We start from the raw sequence: 18615 nt of genomic DNA, 5'->3' as shown, positions 1-18615 counted from the left end.
GTATTACAACTTCTTCAGCTATATGTTTTGGCACATTCCATTTGCTTTCATCAGGCAGCGAGTCTACTGGTATTTCATACGTCTTCAAAAGACTCTCCCTCGTATAATAAAGAGAACAATAGTTTTCATATGACTCGTTCCTGTGCCTCAAAGCCGCCAAAGCACGTGATATTTAGTTTGATGGAATCTATGATCTGATGTTACTACTATAGCTTACTCTCATCTTTTGTGTAATGTCCTGTTGTCCTGCAACTCTTTGTTATATTTTTTCCCAAGGTATGTGAACGTACCCTTTGAATTCAATAACTTTTCATTAGTCCAACATTCAAGAAGAGTCCTCATGTTCTCTAATTGTTCTACTACGGGCAGCTCTCTTGCGTCTTTTGTTACCATATTCAATGATTCTGCAATGTTTCATTTCATCGTCCACGTTCTGTTGACCGTATCATGTACTCGAGACCATCTATGATAGCCAATATCGTATAGGTATGCTTTAACATGCGTGTCGATCTCTTTAATCTTTGACATTCTTTCAATAAATTTATCAAGTGAGTATGATCGTGCCATGGCAAAGTATAATTCGCTTAACTTTAAATGACCCTTCTTGAACCTTGACCTTACATTTATCCAAATATGCCACATGCAAGCATAATGTGGCATGCTGGTATAAACAGTAGATGTTGCCTTCAAGATACTCTTATTTTGGTCTGAAACAACATATATATTTGGTTTTTCACCATATGCATGTTTGAATTGCTCAAAAAATTACCTCCATGATGCGTCATTTTTTGAATCAACAACAACGTATGCCAGTAGTAATATGCTATCTATCACACATGTAGCAAAAAGAAATTCAATTTCTGTAATAAAACTTTAGAGTGTAAAAAATACGGACTGATAAACAACTTTATAGCAATATTTCTACAATTAATCTACAATACTTGTTGCATCCATTGTGCTAGTTGTTAGCATGATTTCTCTATATGCCAACTTCAAGAAGGTGCCATCAACTACTACAACTGGCCTACACTACTTTCAACCCTTGATGGACGTACTAAGTGCAACAAATGCGTACAAGAAACAGTCATCTTCACTCTTCTGCAATTTTACTACCGATCCCGAATAAGTCTTCTCCAGAATATATAAATAACTCGGCAAGTGACTGTAGGAATCAGCAGGGTGACCTCTCAAAAATTCCAAAGCCTTTTTCTTTTCTCTCCAAGCTTGCATGTATGTTAAGATCACACCATGATCCGATAATATATCAGTTTGTATGTCTTTTGGTGTGTGTATTGTCTTAGGATCCGCATATTTTGGCATCACCATGCTGGTCACAACCATGGCAGTAGCTTTGTATTGTATGTATATGTTGTCCATCAAAGAGCATGTGTGCAAGCTGTTGAATTTTCTAACCTTGAACAATGCTGATTCGTTTATGCTGGTGGACTTGAAGTTCCACATACAATTGACCCAACACATACGAGGCAGTAGCTAAAACATAAAAATAATTAAAAAATGTTATGAAAAATGTATCTACAAAATACGAGGTTGTTTAAGCATAAAAATCTTATATTAAATAATTTATATACAATTTATATACAAATAAATTACAAATTATACAAAAATATGAATTTGACAAATGAAATGTTCCTACCTTCTTGCACTAGACTTGTTCACCCTAAATTGAAACTTATTCATAACAGAATAATGCTTCATTGCACTGACAATTATTTGTTTATCTTGGTAAACTTGGCCTACTTCAATAACATTTGGTGTATGTTCTGTTATTATGATACTTTCATATTCCACAATTGCCGGAGATGTTGGCATATCAATCAACTCCACTGTTCCTAATACTTATCCAATAGTGTTACAATTCTTTGACAATTGTACCACGAAGACATACGATAATCAGATGAACCTACACTCAATTAAAAGAATCTACAATTCAGACCTGTGTATATTAATGTGTTCAGTATTTTGACAGAATACTTGAAGAGGCATAACAGTTGAACTACATTTGTTGTGTAGTATTATTGTAGATAAGTTGTAGTAAATTGTAGAACACGTGAAATCGACACAACATCAGCACTGAAAAAATAGAGCAAACCTGCAATTGTGCTCGAATTTGAGATACTGTATTCCAAATCGAAATCACGCATTGTTATACACAACAAATACATTCCTAAGCTTTTGTTTTCCTTTTTTGTCTCCATATATATTCGAATTCCTATATCGTTCCGAATTTTCATTGGTGGACAACGTTCGTTGACAGTATATTTGATTTCGATGATTTTTGCGGAGGTATCGATTATTAGATGCTCTACAATTTCCGAATTCAATTGACTATAATTTGAATCTTCACTGACTACAATTCCATCAACATCAAAGTCTTTGCATCTCCCAACGCTATCCCAGTGATCATTTAGCTGGAGCATAATCGCTAATTTTGACATTATGTCGCAAAATTCACTACAATTGTAGCTAATTGTTTGCAATTTTTTTTCAAAATCTTCGTTTATGAAAACCCAAAGAAAATCAAAGAATAGAACTTGATTATCAAAGGAATCGTCGTGATAGTAAGAATCTACAAATACAATGGCTTGATTAAGGTGCGATGATTGCGTTGGTAAAATCTCTGAAGAAAAATACGCGATCCCAGATTCCCGCGTCTAAATAAGGAAGATTACCACAGAAAGGATTCTAGTTTAAACAAATGTATATATTTTGTAGGTAAGAGTTTTTTAGGTCGGGTAAATAACTAAACGTGAACATTTTTGTTAATAAAGTTTGGAAAACTGTATAGGAATTAAAAAAAAAAAACTAAACCATATTAATGGGCTGGGCGGCCCAAATTTAATAACCCAAAAAAGGCCTGCACACCGAGGGTATTATAGTCATTTCGGTATTTACAGTTGATTCCTAATTCTAAACGATGACGATGACCTTTGGTGCAGAAAAACACATCTAATTATAATAACGTCTCTCTCTCTCACACACACACAGAGCCTCTTTTTCGTTTTCACTACTCTCGGGAGACAAAGCACATGGTGTTTGTTTTCGCCGGCGTCGAGTCGCAAGGATGATCTCTATTACCTCATCGGAGCTGAACTACCTCGTTTTCCGGTACCTTCAAGAATCAGGTATGTCCTTCTTAGGGTTCAATTAATAATTGCTACCTCAAAAGGTTGGCTCCTAGTGAAGCCTTTGCTTTAGGCCCCGATATTTTGGGGCCCCAAAAGATATATTTTCTTATGTTATTTTGACTTAGACAATATTGAAATTCGGAGGCAAAAAAGTACAAAATCTTTATTAGAACTTTGAATTGAATTACTTAATTTTTTATGTTAATGAATATTTTTTACCACAAGATCCAAAGTAATATATATTTCAAACACATGATTAATATTGTATTAACTTGAATTACCCATTTAATATTACTATCAATTTTTTGTTGTGAACTGTTTTCTTGTATAAGTACTATAAACAAAAAAAAAAGAATTTGACTTTATGTCACTAATTTTGTTGACCCACCATTGTTTCCTCATGAATTATATTTTTTGGATTTTGAACTTCACGTTCAACTAGGTTTATAGGTTAGGTTATGTTTTGCCTGGTTTTGTTCTTGAACACTTGTTTACATTACCCTCCTTGCCAACTTGTTTGGCTTGTGTTGCTTATGGAATGCAATTTGAACAATTTGAGGAGTGAATCGGACTTGAGTAATTTATATTTTTCTAATTATAACTATTGAGAAGCTATAAGGAAAGATCTATCCCTATGTGTGTTTTTGGAAGTCAACAACAACAACAACAAAAAAACCTGTATTATCTCACAAAGTGGGGTATGGGGAGTAGAGTGTATGAAGACCTTACCCCTACCTTGTGAGGGTAGAGATGCTATTTCCGGTAGACCCTCGACTCAATGTAAAAGTAAAGGAAGCAAACACAACAAGTAGTATCAGCAATCAGATAAGGTGATAAGGTGACAGAGTCATAGAATAATCGAAGCGAAAGGATCAACATATAGTAAAAGAAACGTATGGATAAGAAGGTATGAAAATGAGAGATTAATAGCCTGTTTGGCCAAGCTTCTTTTGAGGCGGAAGCACTTTTTTTGGGTCAAAAGTGCTTTTTTTCTAGCCCCCAGGGCCTAGTTCAAGTGGCAAAGGGTGGTGGATTTGTGTCTTAGGTAATGGGTTCAAGCCCCCACACCATGCAAAGCAAAGCCTAGTATTTAAGTGGAGAAGGGTAGAGGGAAGTGAGACTCAGATGGTTCGGGCACATTCAGAGGAGGAGCACTGATGCACCGGTGAGGAGGTGTGAGCGACTGGCTGTAGTGGGCATGCGGAGAGGTAGAGGGAGACCTAAGAAGTATTGGGGAGAGGTGATCAGACATGACATGACACGACTTAGGATTACTGAGGACATGGCCCTTGATAGGGATTTATGGAGGTCGAGCATTAGGGTTGTAGGTTAGGGGAGAGTGTGAATATTTCTACAACACAATAGAGGGAGACTATCCAGTTAGGAGTTAGACTAGGAATGTCATTGGTCGTCTATTGAGGCAGGGCTTTACCTTCTAGTTGTACTATACCAGCCATCTATTTCGTATTTTCGTATTTTCGTATTTAATATCCTATATTTCATATTTCATATCTCTTATATATTGTTGTTATTTTTATTACGCATTTTTATGGTACTAATATATCATCTCCTATTGTTTTTTGAGCCGAGGGTCTCCTGGAAACAGCCTCCCTACCCTTCGGGGTAGGGGTAAGGTCTGCGTACATATTACCCTCCCCAGACCCCACTTGTGGGATTATACTGGGTCGTTGTTGTTGTTGTTGTTGTAAGGGTAGAGGGGCGGACCCATTATCCACCGAGTTTTGAAGGCTGGGGCTGGTCCAAAGGATCGGCCCCAGACGGATTTCTCGGTCATCCAAAAAAAAGGGCTTTTTTCTAAAATTAAGGTGTTTGGTCAAGCTTTTGAAAGGAAAAAAAGTGTTTTTGAGGAGAAGTAGAAGCAGTTTTGAAGAAGTAGAAAAAAGTAGTTTCTTTCCAAAAACACTTTTTTAAGAAGCGCTTTTGAGAAAAATACACTTAAAAGCAGTTTTTTAAAGTTTGGCCAAACACTAATTGCTATTCAGAAGTGCTTTTAAAATTAATTAGCCAAACACAAACGGCTTCTCACCAAAAGTACTTTTGAGAAAAGCACTTTTGAGAAAAAGTACTTCTCAAAATAAGTTGATTTTTGCAGCTTGGCCAAACGGGCTATAATACTAATGCTACCAACATGGAAAGGAGACACTCCCGTTTATCTACTAACCTTCTACCCTACTTGGCATGACGAAAGTCATAATAACATTATTTATCCCTGTATTATTGTGTTATTCCAGTTTTGATCCCTATAATATTTGACTTAGTGCATTTAACCTTCAGTTAAAGAAAGTGAGGGATTTTAGTCCCTCACTAATGGAAGCGAAAGGTCTTTAACAGAAAATCTACTACTAGGAAGGGTGATTTGAATATTATGCATATTACTCTTTGGCTTAGAGGTTACTGTTTTCAATTTGATTGTACATAACGCATTCTTAGTTGTACAAAAATAATATTCAGGTTCATTATTACAGACTCACGTGGCAAGCTACATGAATATCGAGTCTAGATCATTAGTCATTGCAAATTCACGTGATAACACCATGAACCTGTACATTTACCTATGAACCATACGTTTCTTTTCTAAATTTTTAGTCTTTAAATGCTCTTTTTGCTTGAATCAATATGCAACGCTTAACTAAATTTGATGAAACCTCAAGAGGAAACTCATGGCTAATTTCTTATTAGAGTGTTTTTTCCCTTCGATTTTGTCAAATTTCGAGTTCTCTTCTCAATTTTTGCTCAGTTCGAGCGAGGATTCTTGCAGTTTTTTCAATTTCAATCTTTCTATACAGGCTCCGATCAAGCTGATTTTGTTGTTAAAACTTTATTATTTCACTGACTTATCGGACGGATGTTGTATATTTGCACATCTGAACTTGTTTCTTACAAATGGAGGGTGCATGGCAATTTAGTTGTTGGCTAAGGAGAACGAAAGTAGAAATAATGAAGGTGTAGTTTGTAAGGCCAGACGAGGTGGCAATGTGTATTCGTGATTCCGACGATTGAGTAGCTCCGTTCAGTTCCACCTTTGGGGAAGATGTCATGGGAAGATATTTAACCTTTTCAAACAGAATTAGGTTATTTAAAAATATTTTAACTATTATACCTAAATTGCCCCTTGTTGTATTAACATGTTGTTTTTCTCAATCAAATTTCATTAGTGATTGGGCTAGAATCACCCACTTCATTTGATTGAAGGTTAAAATTGCTTAGTTGAATATCACAGGGACCGAAACTAGAAATTAGTCATATCACAAGGACGAAAATTGCTATTTTCCCTATTTTCCACAAGGAAGTCATTTTCGATCAAAAGGATGAACATGACTTCCTTTGCTCACCAAAAGGGTCTGTTAGTTTTCAAGGAAGCTTGCATGCTCAGTTTCTTCTTTTTGTTATCAAAGGAAGAGATAGAACAATGAGACGATGTTTATATGGCTTCAAGCAAATGCAGGATAGAACAATTTGTAATTTTGTGGCACTTTCAAAAGCTTGCATTAGGGTAGGTTATTTACAGCCCTTCCCCGAAACCTCTGTGAATGCGGCATGATTTGTGCATCAGGTTGTTCCTTTTTTGTGGCACTTTCAAGTGATTTGATATGTGATGGATCTTATTCCCTGAGAAAGGCAAACTTCTTGTTAACTAACGAGTTTGATGTTAGCTTTCAATTTATGATTGTTTTGCACACCTTTATTAATAAATGTTTCGGTAGATTGGAGGTTTCACCGCGAATGTGTTTGAAAAGGATATTTCTAACCTAGCACAAAAATTCTGCTTCATCCAATGTGAATTATGGCCAAACCACATATTGTTTTCTACATAATATCAATTAGTTGAGGGTGGTTATTTTAACAAGCTAAAAATTGGATGGCTAATTGAGATTATATCTTTCTCGTTTGATTTGGACATGTTCCTTTGAGAATAGTTTCTGTTCGATGTAAATTTTCTAGGCTCAATAGAGTACTTCATGTTCATGTGCATGTTATGTTATTCATTTAGAAGCAAAGTAGTTTTTTTGGGATAATCGTGGTGTTCGGTCCCGCGAGCACCTCGACTAATTCCATGGGGTACCTGCTACCTCCCACTAGTACATGTATCATATAATTCTATCCATTGAGGCATGGACAGATGAGAGAAAATCATCAAGTAGTTTTGCCTCCGGTAGGATTTGAACTTGAGACTTCATGCTACTTAACGCATTTCATTGACCACTAAGTCGCACCCTTGTAAGGGTGCTTATCAGGCGGATAATTACGCTTATCGGTTCGGCTTATCCGTTATTGGATTATAAGTGTAGTAATCCGCTAGCCATCCAATAAGACAACTGGCAGATTGGTATCAGATTAACGATTATCGGGTGGTTTATTGGCTAAACCAAATAGAAATTTTTTGAACAATTCTAGTCTTGTGAATACCAAACGGCCAAGCCTGATAAAGTGTCTCGACTACCTTGTTAGTATGTACTGCACTTTAGTTTACCAAGCTTGTTACCATCTGTTGTTGCTATATGATAGTCTGTCAAACACTTTGTAGTTTGTACTGCATTAATGCACTTATTATAAGTATATTTTTTTTTTTATAACTTTATAAGTATTTCTTTTGGTTGCATAGCTAACTTTTTTATGTCAAAAAAAAAAAGGAAAGATTGAAAACCGGTCAAACTTATCGAAAACTTATATACAATCAAGCATGTACATCTAGGTGGTGTGTTTATATATAAATCCTTTTGAAGTCTTCAGAGGTGGTAGTTCCACATATAGTTAATGGGCATAATTAAAGATATGTATATGTAAATATAAAAATTCTTAACGGGTTAACGGTTTATCCAATAAGAAAATTGAGATAAACCGCTCCCAAATCGTTAAGCCGTTAATTATAAAATCTCAATCCTTTCACCAACTGTTACCCCGATTTCTTTTGGTTGCATAGCTAACTTTTTTATGTCAAAAAAAAAGGAAAGATTGAAAACCGGTCAAACTGATCGAAAACTTATATACAATCAAGCATGTACATCTAGGTGGTGTGTTTATATATAAAATCCTTTTGAAGTCTTAAGAGGTGGTAGTTCCACATATAGTTAATGGGCATAATTAAAGATATGTATATGTAAATATAAAAATTCTTAACGGGTTAATGGTTTATCCAATAAGAAAATTGAGTAAACCGCTCCCAAATCGTTAAGCCGTTAATTATAAAATCTCAATCCTTTCACCAACTGTTACCCCGATAACCTGATACCAATAAGCGAATAAGCCATCGGTCCGATTAACAGTTACGGTTCGATTTTGAACGGCCCTCCTTGGGTGTAGAAGCAAAGTAGTTGCTAATGAAATAGTGTTGTGTCAGTTGATCCTTTTTCTTGGGTCTCCTCTTCCTTCTCCTTTAGGGACAATAATTCCATGAGTTTGATTGTCATTCAATTTTTTTGTGATTTTATTAAATTAATCAAATATACATTCCTTGTAAAATTGTTGCTGTGATGGACATATTTGGTTAAATGAACCCTTTTATGTTTTAGGTCTATTAGGTGATCACTCTTATTTGGTTCTGTCTATTTATCCATTCTCAGTTAAAATTCTCTTAAATTTTTCTGTTTTCATATTCTTAGTCACCACTCCTTATTGTTTTTGCTATCAATCTTGAATCTCCTTGTTTCTGACTGCTTTACAGGGTTTACGCATTCAGCATTTGCTTTAGGATATGAGGCGGGGATTAATAAGAGCACAATAGATGGAAATTTAGTTCCCCCTGGTGCTCTGGTTACCTTTCTACAAAAGGGAATTCAGTATCTTGAATTGGAAGCAAATTTGAGCAATGTAAGTGCAAAATTCGTGATGCTTGTCATTTGAGTCCCGAGTCCAAGCTCTTTTTAGAACTTCAAACTGACTGATAATAAATAAGGCATGCAGGATGACACAGATATGGATGAAGACTTCCAGTTCTTACAACCCATTGATCTTATCACGAAGGATGTATATGAGCTGCAAAAAATAATAAAAGAAAAAAAGGAAAAGCTTCGGCAAGATAAACCTAGGGGAAAAGACAAGGATAACAACGTCCATGAGAGGGAGCATGGACGAGAACCTGCTAGAGAAAGGGCGAAGGAAAAACAATTGAAGGAAAAAGAGCAAGATCGAGATCAGGAGAGAGAGAAGATTGAGAAGGATAAGGAGAGAGAGAAAAATAAGGACAAAGAAAAACCACGTGAGGATCTCATGGACGCGAAAGCCAATGGAGATAAAGATGTTGTCAGACATGAGGAGAATGGAAAGACTGCAGGTATTAAATCTCAATATCCTAATCTTTATGAACTTTACAGCTGCAAGCCATCCTGGAATATGCATGCATCTGATACATTTGGTTTGAATTTTGTTAATCACATTATAAAGCATAAAATTCTTAATCACTTGACTTTCTGGAGCTGCAAAACAGATCCAGAGCCAATGGAGGTTTGCACAAGCTCTACCTCGCTGCCATGTGAAATCCCGAGTTCTGATGTAATGGTTTTGGAAGGCCATACATCCGAGGTATGATTAAATATAATCTACAGCTTCTCAAATTAGTATTATTCTCAATTTTTAATTTGGTAAATATTGTTGGTATTAGCATGACAATATTGTGTTGTTCTCAAACTTATCACAGGTTTTTGCATGTGCCTGGAGTCCAGACGGTTCACTTCTTGCATCTGGGTTAGCACATTAATATCTCTTTTGATGCTGCTCTTCTATAGGAGTCCAGTGATATTTCATTTCTATACCCCTACCTCGTATTATTCGTTGAGCTTTAGCACTTTGGAAATGGTCATTATTCTTTTCCAAGATAGGTGAAACTTATTGCCCTCCTTGACTGCTTTAGACTTTATTGTTATGTAGTCTTCTTGGGGGGAGTAGGTAACCTTGTTTATAGTCTAAACAGCAAAACACCACACCTTAGGGGTAAGGCATACCATAGAAACAACTTAAAAGGATTTCGTCCAAGTGAGAAATGTATGCCCCAGAAGTAATCACCGTCTATGAGCTTAGTAGGATAAGGAGATACTATCTGATCAGCAGGGCTTTCTGTTGAATAAGGAAATAAATATATCATTGCTATCTTGAATGGAGATACGAGGAATGTGCCATACCAAGATGGTTGAAGATATTTGCAGAGACAACCATTTGTCTTCTAAGAAATCCTGCTTGACTGCATGTGCTTTTTTACATGGAGGAGTTGCTTTAAGTTGTACATTGAATTTGTCACTGGAATGCCAGCATTGACTTGAATGTTTGCAGTTAATAATATCAACATTTAAGCAAATAATTCATTTAAAAATGAGATTGTATTACACCTAAATCTAGAATAGTCTGAAAACCAAAATCTCGAACAGTGTGACATACTAAAAACCAAAATCTTGAACAGTGTGACATGCTAAAAACCAAAATCTTGAACAGGGTAGGCTTACATCTATAGGGCCAGACCGGTGATACATTTACTTTTAGGATTACCTTTTCTTATTGCTAATTATATGAAATCCTCAACTCAGATCTGGAGATTCTACTGCTAGAATTTGGACAATTGGAGATGGTCCTTGTCATTCTCGTATGCAAAATGGGCCTGTAGATGTCATGGTATTGAAGCATTTTAAAGGTCGAACAAACGAGAAAAGCAAGGATGTCACAACACTCGAGTGGAACGTAAGTATTTTGGAGATTATTGTTGGCTTCTCTTTTTTCTTTTCTGCATGTCTTATGAATTGCCAGTGCTCATGTACATTCTTATTAAATCTTGTACTTATGACTTCTTCCCTGTGTAGGGCGAGGGAAACCTACTAGCAACGGGTTCTTATGATGGTCAAGCTAGAATCTGGAACCGAGATGGTAAGCTATCTTGTTTTAACACTTTCTGTTTTTGAACAATGGGGTATCGGAAAATGCAACAGATAAGTTGGTACTGAAGATATTGAATGTATGAGTACACCATTGTGTGGCAGGGAAACCTATGTTGTATGATCTTTTTATTTTTTTGGAGAAGAAGTAAAGTAGTTTATTGTTGTAGCACCAAGAGGGTGCTACTTCACATCATCTGCAAGATACATAATTTTTCGAACTGTACTACAATATGCATGATAACTTATATAGTTGAATCTAAAAGGCTGTAACCTTTCTGAAATTGGTAGCATTTTCATATGAAGGATCGATCTTTTTGAAATCACGTTACTACCGTACTCAATTTCAATGCCGTTCATCCCTCATTTCTCCTGTTCTTATTCAACTTCCCTTTCTAGAGGCAAGCCTTATCAGAATCCTAATACACAGCTTTCAGGAAGGCCTGCAAATTTTCCCCCCTGAAGGACTATGAGGCATCATGGTTTCAATTCTAATAAGCATGTGAGAGAACCCTTTTATCATCCAACAACCTTCATAGAATTTCAAATATCTATTACCTTGAAAGGGTAGTTTGAATAACATACTAGCTACAGCGGCTGCCTAACTTATGCCTACTCATTGGAAGGTAGCCTCCTGCATATCAGTCTCCAAAATTGAGAGAGCCGTGAATCGCCTATAAGACCAAAAAGATGATCTGCATCAGGAGGGGTTACTGGAGGCCAATGAAAGGATAGCTGCAGCTAGATACTAGCTACAGCAGCTGCGTAACTTGGCCCTAGGGCCTTGGTTTAACGCCATAGGTAGCATAAGTGAGATGTGTCGTAGTTCCCGTCACAAGCTCGATTCCTACTAGGTAACCAAGTCTGTTTTTTAAGGTAGGGGACAGGCTCAAAAAAACCATCTGCCTTGTGCTACTCATTAAGAGGTAGCATCCTGCACATTAGTTTCAAATTTGAGAGAGATGTGAACCTCTTTTAAGACCAGAAAGTGATATGGATCAGGAGCTTGCCAATGCATCCAGGGGTGTGGTCTAGTGGTGAATAAAGTGGAATGAAAGTCATATAAGTCCAAGGTTTACATCCAACCAGAGGCCCAAAAATGCGAGGTGATTTCTCCTTCTCTGCCTAAGTCTTGGTGACAAGGTTACCCTATAAGGTAGCAGGTACCTAGTAGAATAGCGAGGTAGGCGCAAGTTGATCTAGGTATCACCTTTATAAAAGTTAAAGAGATTACTAGAGATTAGTGTGGCATTGACAAATAGCAATATTCTTATCAATGTCAAGTCATTTGAGCAATTGTTGGCAAGCACTTCACTGGCTTCTTGAGGGAAGCTGTGGAAGCCTCCTACAGTATGTGCTCGGATACGAGTGTGGATCTAGAAGTCGGATTAGTCATCACCTAAATCATAGGATTTCAGAGATACAAATAGAAGTATGGGTACTAGCGTTAAGAGACAACCATTAATATATATTGCAACATATATAAGTATATATTTTGAAATTTTTATTGAAGTTATTAAATCAAAGCTAGTATAATTAAATTCTTGGTAAAACTTAATATTTTATTCATAAGTTTACCTCATATAGCAATGTGTGTGTGTGTGTGCCATAAACCATCTTTAAAGCAAATATCTAATCAACCTTTACTTCTTGGCCATAGATGTAGTCAAAGCATCTAATAGCCTGTTTGGCCAAGCTTCTCAAATTAATTTATTTTGAAAAGTGTTTTTCAAAAAGTACTTTTGGTGAGAAGCAGTTTGTTTGTGTTTGACTAATTAATTTGAAAAACACTTTTGAGCACCAATTAGTATTTGGCCAAGTTTTTAAAAAGTTTTCTAAGTGTATTTTTCTCAAAAGTGCTTTTGGGGAGAAGTTACTTTTTTCTGCTTCTAAAAAACCGCTTCTGCTTCTGCTCAAAAGCACTTTTGGTCAAAAAAAAGCACTTTTGGCCAAAAAGTTAGGACGATCAATTCCAGTGTGGATCCTCACCCACACCCACACCCAAGTCTTTTGGATCAACATGGGTGTGGCAACTGGCAAGGAATTCGAAGGATCTGGGCAACACTGCTCCTACTAGAAAAAACTGTGAAGGGTGTATGCTTATTCTGGGCTACACCCTTTGATGAATTGGCCTAGACTCTTAACAGTAGACCTCCTTGTCTCAACATCTTTGAGTGTCCTTCATATGCAGCCCAAAAATGGCCGAAGAAAATGAAGAAATGAATGAGTTTCCTGGAAGATCAATAACTGATGAGATTATTATAGTTACGGCTTCAATATATGTCATGCTGTGTGAGCCGAAGGCCATCTCCTCCGGCAAGTATAGCAGATTCATACTGGTTTGCTGAACAATAAGCTAATTCTCTTTCAAAGGGGTCTGCAACTTAATCCGAAATGTTAATCTAAGTCTTTGCCCACCTGATTAAAAAAGCATTTGCAGAAATCTCTTTCTTCTACAAGTTGTAAGTGGTGCATAATCATGGTGTGTGGTCCAATTTCGACTTGTTTTTTCCTTTGTGTCTCATGGTTCCGTCCATTCAGAACTTGTTAAAAGATATCAAACTGGATTCTTTTGTCAAAAAATTAACTTCTGTTTAGGTCTTTCCTTGCTAATTGTTTGCGGCATCTGTAGTATGATAGTATCTTATGGCACCAAACTTATATGCTGGTATTCATGATCGATCTCACGAGTCACTTCATATCCAGGGGAACTGGTAAATACTCTAATCAAACATAAAGGGCCTATCTTCTCGTTGAAGTGGAATAAGAAAGGTGATTATCTCCTTAGTGGTAGTGTAGACAAAACTGCCATTGTGTGGGATGTAAAGTCAGGCGAATGGAAGCAGCAGTTTGAATTTCATTCAGGTGCTTTTCCTTTGTTCTGATTTAACTATGCTCCTAAGCTTTTTTTCCATTACTCACTTTGATTTCTTCTGTTTCTTATTTCTCATTATTGATATATAACTATATTCCAGCTCCGACTCTTGATGTTGATTGGCGAAACAACAATTCCTTTGCAACCTGCTCCACTGATAACATGATTTACGTTTGTAAAGTTGGAGAGAGTCGGCCTGTCAAAACTTTCTCAGGACATCAGGTGATGCTCCAGTACTCTTTTTTCCTTTTTGGTAGGAAAATTGTTCCATATGTGGTTATTGATTGGTTACCAATTGCCTGTAAATATTATATTGGAGCTGGTCTACTGTGCACCTCTGGGAGGCACAGGGGTGGACATATTAACTCTCTTGAGGCTTATGCTCATCACATCATAAAATGCTCTTAAAATGTGTCAAAGGGAAAGTCTAATTGTGAACATATCGTAAAACATATTTACCTCTGTTGCCTTGGTTGAATACCTGATTATTAAGATACAACTTGTATTCATTGTATCTCGATGCCTGTGAGGTTGTAACTTGTAGGTAAACATATGGTAGTGAGATGATTGGCTAAAGAATCTTTTGACCCCTTTCTCTGGCCATGAAAACTAATGGTTTGACTGCATGATGATTTCTCAAGCATTTGTATTATCATGCAACTGTGCACGACAATTGTTCGGACAGTCGTTTCTTTTTCATCTTTTTGGAATTTCACCCTATAAGTTGAAAGCTGTAGTTCTAATCTTTTGTGTTCTAGATCATACCAACTATTTTGTGATAAGTCCCATTCAGATGCAAAACTTTAGCATGATAAATAATAAGTAAAATTATGGTGTCCTCTTTTTATGAGCATTACTAAAAGATCTTATCTTTGTGATTGCAGAGTGAAGTCAATGCAATCAAGTGGGACCCCTCAGGCTCCTTGTTGGCATCGTGCTCTGATGACACCACGGCTAAGGTAATTGCTAACATACTCTTTCCTTAAATTAATAGCAACTCCACAGGTTTCAGAAAAGCACTGATTAGGACAGTCTGGTTGTGTTGTCTGCACTAATTACCCTCGTGTAGTTCCCTAAACTCTGAATTTAGTCATTACAGATTAGCTGATACAAATACATACTATTCCTTGTTCTCCCTTCTGATAATTCTGCTCCTGTCAGTTATTTCTCTCTTGGGAGGTCCTGATTGATAGAACATATTCAAATAGTTGTGTGAAGTCTTGCATCTGTAAACAAATTCATGCTTAACTAGGTCTTGCAAAGAACGTGATAAATTTGTTTTCTGATAATCAATAAGCTTTAATTATCACCCTTAACCTCTTACAACAACAATTACACCTCAATCCAAGACTAGTTGGCTGCTCCATTTTGGGCCTGTTTCTCTCCACTACTCAATTTGTTTTTTAGGACAAATTAATTCTGTAAAACTTGGGATACTCTAAATTTCCCACATGTCCGTACTTTGTCGTACACCCTTAACCTCTGATGGAAAAAAAGAAAGAAGGTGTGGTGCTTAACTGCTTTAATGTAGAAAAATCCATTTCAACCTAGATTCTGGAATACTAAATCAGTAATCCTAAGCTAGTTCAAAAAAATATCTAGTTCAAACGCATTCCAGAACTCCAGGTTCTGATTAATTAGAAATAATTGGTAATCAAGGAAGAGACTAAGTGAAAGTTGATTTATAGCTTCACTTCCTTTAAGATAGTATTTCAAATATGTTGTTTCGAAAAATCACCTTCAATTGATGCTCTGTGAAATTGGTCGATAACTCTCATCTGGTTGTGCAGATATGGAGCGTGAAACAAGATGCCTGCGTGCATGATTTCAAAGAACATGCCAAGGTGCAGCATTTAAGTTTATATACATATATACTGAGTTATTCCTCTTTTTCTGTTTTTGTTTTATTCGCTTAATCAGATCAGAGATCAGTGTTTTTACAGTATTAATCTTTTAGGAGATCTATACCATCCGATGGAGTCCAACTGGCCCTGGTACGAGCAACCCAAATCAACAATTGTTGCTGGCCAGGTAAATACTCTGCACCATTACATTGAGGGTACGGAAGTAGGCTACAATCCTACATATTGCCACAGGTCATACGTTGGATGACCTGCTGCTTCTACCATAATGGTCTGGCACGTGGTGGTAACTTCAAGGCTCTTCTTTCTACCAGATCTAGTTCTATTATTATAAGCCCATTTGGATTAGTTGATTGTAAATAGCTGATAAGTTTGAAATGCTGAAAAGCATTTTAAGCGCTGAGCTGATTTTTAAAATAAGCATTTATGTGTTTGGATAGAAGTGTTGAAACTAATAATAAGCAGTTGATGTGTTTGATAAAAAAGTGTTGATAAGTTATTCCTATGTTAAAATGACTAAAATACCCTTGAATTTTTTCAGAAGATTATAAATTAAAATATTTCTTTGTAAATAAAAGAATTAGCAACGAATATGGGATGAAGAGAAAGTCGGGAAATTTATTTTGGGAAAAGTATTTTCTGAATTAGAAAATATTATTAAGGATAACCCCGTAAAAATGTTGGTCAAACTAAAAGTGCTTATAAGCTGAAAAGCCCATAAGTTGGGGGTGACCAACTTATGACTTATGGCTGATTTTAGTTTATAAGCTCTTGGTTTATAAGCACTTTGGGTGTTTATCAAACGCGTAGATAAGCCAAAAGGTGCTTATAAGCCAGTTTGACTAGCTTATAAGCTTAGTCAAACAGACTCTATATCTAACTGATGTGGGTCTAAGGGATGGTAGTTTTATATGTGGACTTAGTTTTGGTGATCTAGAGAAACTAACAAAGTGACAATTATTGCTTTAAGCGTCATTCCTCCTCTTATCGTAGGTTGTTTTTGCTCATCCATGGCAAATATAACGTATCACACTATCACTTTACCATTTGACGCTTGTATTTCTCTCAATGCTTTAATGGTGAAAATGGCAAGGTAGCGATCCAAGCAGTTGAACCAACCCTATCGTCATCGACATAGCCTTCGAATTAAGATCAATCCTACTCTTATTTTTCCACTCCTTAAAAGGCAATTATTTAGTATTGGAAAGAAATGTGCCAGTGGTCGGAATCTTCTGGCAATTATCAGATAGCCGACCCTGACTAGTTTGGGATTGAAGTATACTTGATTGATCGACTAATTTTTATTTTTATTTTTTAAAAGTTGGGGGAAGTTGAGAGATAGCTTCCCCGTAATTCTCTCTACACTTCTTATATTTCATAGAGCTGCAATGTCTCCAGAGACATGATCTCCGCACATTAGAAATTCTGTTATTGGTTCCTATTCTTTCTTTACTAGTGCTGCCCTGTAATTTAAGATCAATATGTCTTCATTTAGTGACATTTTTAACATTGTCTATGAAATAACTTGCGTTTGTCAAGTGTGCTTGATGTTCTATAATCCTTCACCTCCAAGGGGATAATCCGGGCATCAGACAATGAATACCTTATTTTGTTGTACTCAAATCTTATAATTCTTTTTGATTCGATGTGCCTATTCTTTTATCTTCTAATTATTATAATTCTATGTGCCTATTCTTTTTGCTGAACTTTTAATTTCCTCTGTAGTGCCTCTTTTGACTCCACAGTGAAGCTATGGGATGTAGAACTTGGCCGTCTCCTTCACAGTCTGAATGGCCATAGGTAATGGCTGTAATTATGCAGTTGCTTTTTATGTCTTTTTCGGAAAAAAAGGTGTTGAGGTGATTGAACCTTCTAAAAGGTCTCATAGAAGAAGTCATTGCTGCTTTAACAAAAGCAGTTATTAGAATCGTCAAAAGCAAAGATAGTTAGTACATCTTTAAATATTTCTATTGTTCTTGTTATGTGTGACTGGGATTTTTGTTAGTATTTATTGGGGCTTTTTCCATTGTATACCCAGGGATCCCGTGTATTCTGTTGCATTTAGTCCAAACAGCGAGTACTTGGCAACCGGGTCATTGGATAGATGCTTGAACATATGGTCTGTGAAAGAGGCCAAGATCATAAAAACTTACAGTGGAAATGGTGGAATCTTTGAAGTTTGCTGGAACAAGGAAGGCAACAAGGTTGCTGCTTGTTTTGCGGACAATGTGGTCTGTGTCTTTGATGTTCGGATATAGATGTTGTGGAACAAACAGGCAAAGATAATGTTGAAGATGGTCGAGATCGTTTAAGCACTTGGAACAAGTAATACCTTAATTTGTGACAGAACTCTCCTTGGACGTATGTACAATTGTAGGACAAACTGAATATTCAACAAATCATATTTGGAGTACATTGTAGATAGTGCAGGTAAGTATTATGGCACTGACGTAGGTTTAGGTTTTGGCAGAGCTGAAACTGTAATTACTGACTGTTGCACTGCGTTGAAGTGAGGAAGCTGCAGTGGCAGTGACCGCACTGTTATGATTTATTTGTTGCTCAAATGCTGACATTGAGTTGTTTAATTTCATTGTCCCCCTAGTATCAGGTTGATGTTCTTTTTGTTACTTCCCGTCCTCTATTGCAAACTCTATGACTATGAGACACGGCTAAAATAGTGCACACACTCGTACAACAAACTGGGTTTGGTATTTGAGTAACAGAGAATGGAAAAAATAAAAATAGAATAGGTTTAAAATAGTATCTTAAATATAGTTTTGATCTTTTGAGCTGAGGGTTTATAGAAATATTCTCTTTACCTTCATAAGGTAGGGGTAAGTTTTGTGTACATATTA

The 18615-nt window shown here is 36.5% G+C and overlaps 1 protein-coding gene across 1 annotated transcript; it reads left to right on the top strand.

The window, feature by feature from the left end:
• The first annotated feature begins 2950 nt into the window (after positions 1–2950).
• Positions 2951–18367, top strand: LOC104241128 (WD40 repeat-containing protein HOS15-like). Its single transcript, XM_009796043.2, has 14 exons — positions 2951–3143; positions 8830–8975; positions 9069–9438; positions 9592–9686; positions 9802–9848; positions 10682–10832; positions 10952–11015; positions 13730–13888; positions 13999–14120; positions 14783–14857; positions 15689–15742; positions 15856–15929; positions 17486–17560; positions 17799–18367. The coding sequence occupies exons 1-14, from the start codon at positions 3083–3085 to the stop codon at positions 18016–18018; spliced, it is 1713 nt and encodes a 570-aa protein (XP_009794345.1). The 5' UTR covers positions 2951–3082; the 3' UTR covers positions 18019–18367.
• The last annotated feature ends 248 nt before the right edge of the window (positions 18368–18615 follow it).

Source organism: Nicotiana sylvestris, chromosome 4 (assembly GCF_000393655.2).
Source record: "Nicotiana sylvestris chromosome 4, ASM39365v2, whole genome shotgun sequence".
Lineage (NCBI taxonomy): Eukaryota > Viridiplantae > Streptophyta > Magnoliopsida > Solanales > Solanaceae > Nicotiana > Nicotiana sylvestris.
Note: the sequence above shows the minus strand (reverse complement) of the source record. Positions and strands in the feature narration are given on the sequence as shown.

Excerpts from the sequence above, each read along its gene's own strand:
- LOC104241128 (XM_009796043.2), top strand. The coding sequence starts at position 3,083 with ATGATCTCTATTACCTCATCGGAGCTGAACTACCTCGTTTTCCGGTAC. Across the intron at positions 9,439-9,591 it reads GGAGAATGGAAAGACTGCAG|ATCCAGAGCCAATGGAGGTT; the intron begins GTATTAAATCTC and ends GCTGCAAAACAG. Across the intron at positions 9,687-9,801 it reads TGGAAGGCCATACATCCGAG|GTTTTTGCATGTGCCTGGAG; the intron begins GTATGATTAAAT and ends AACTTATCACAG.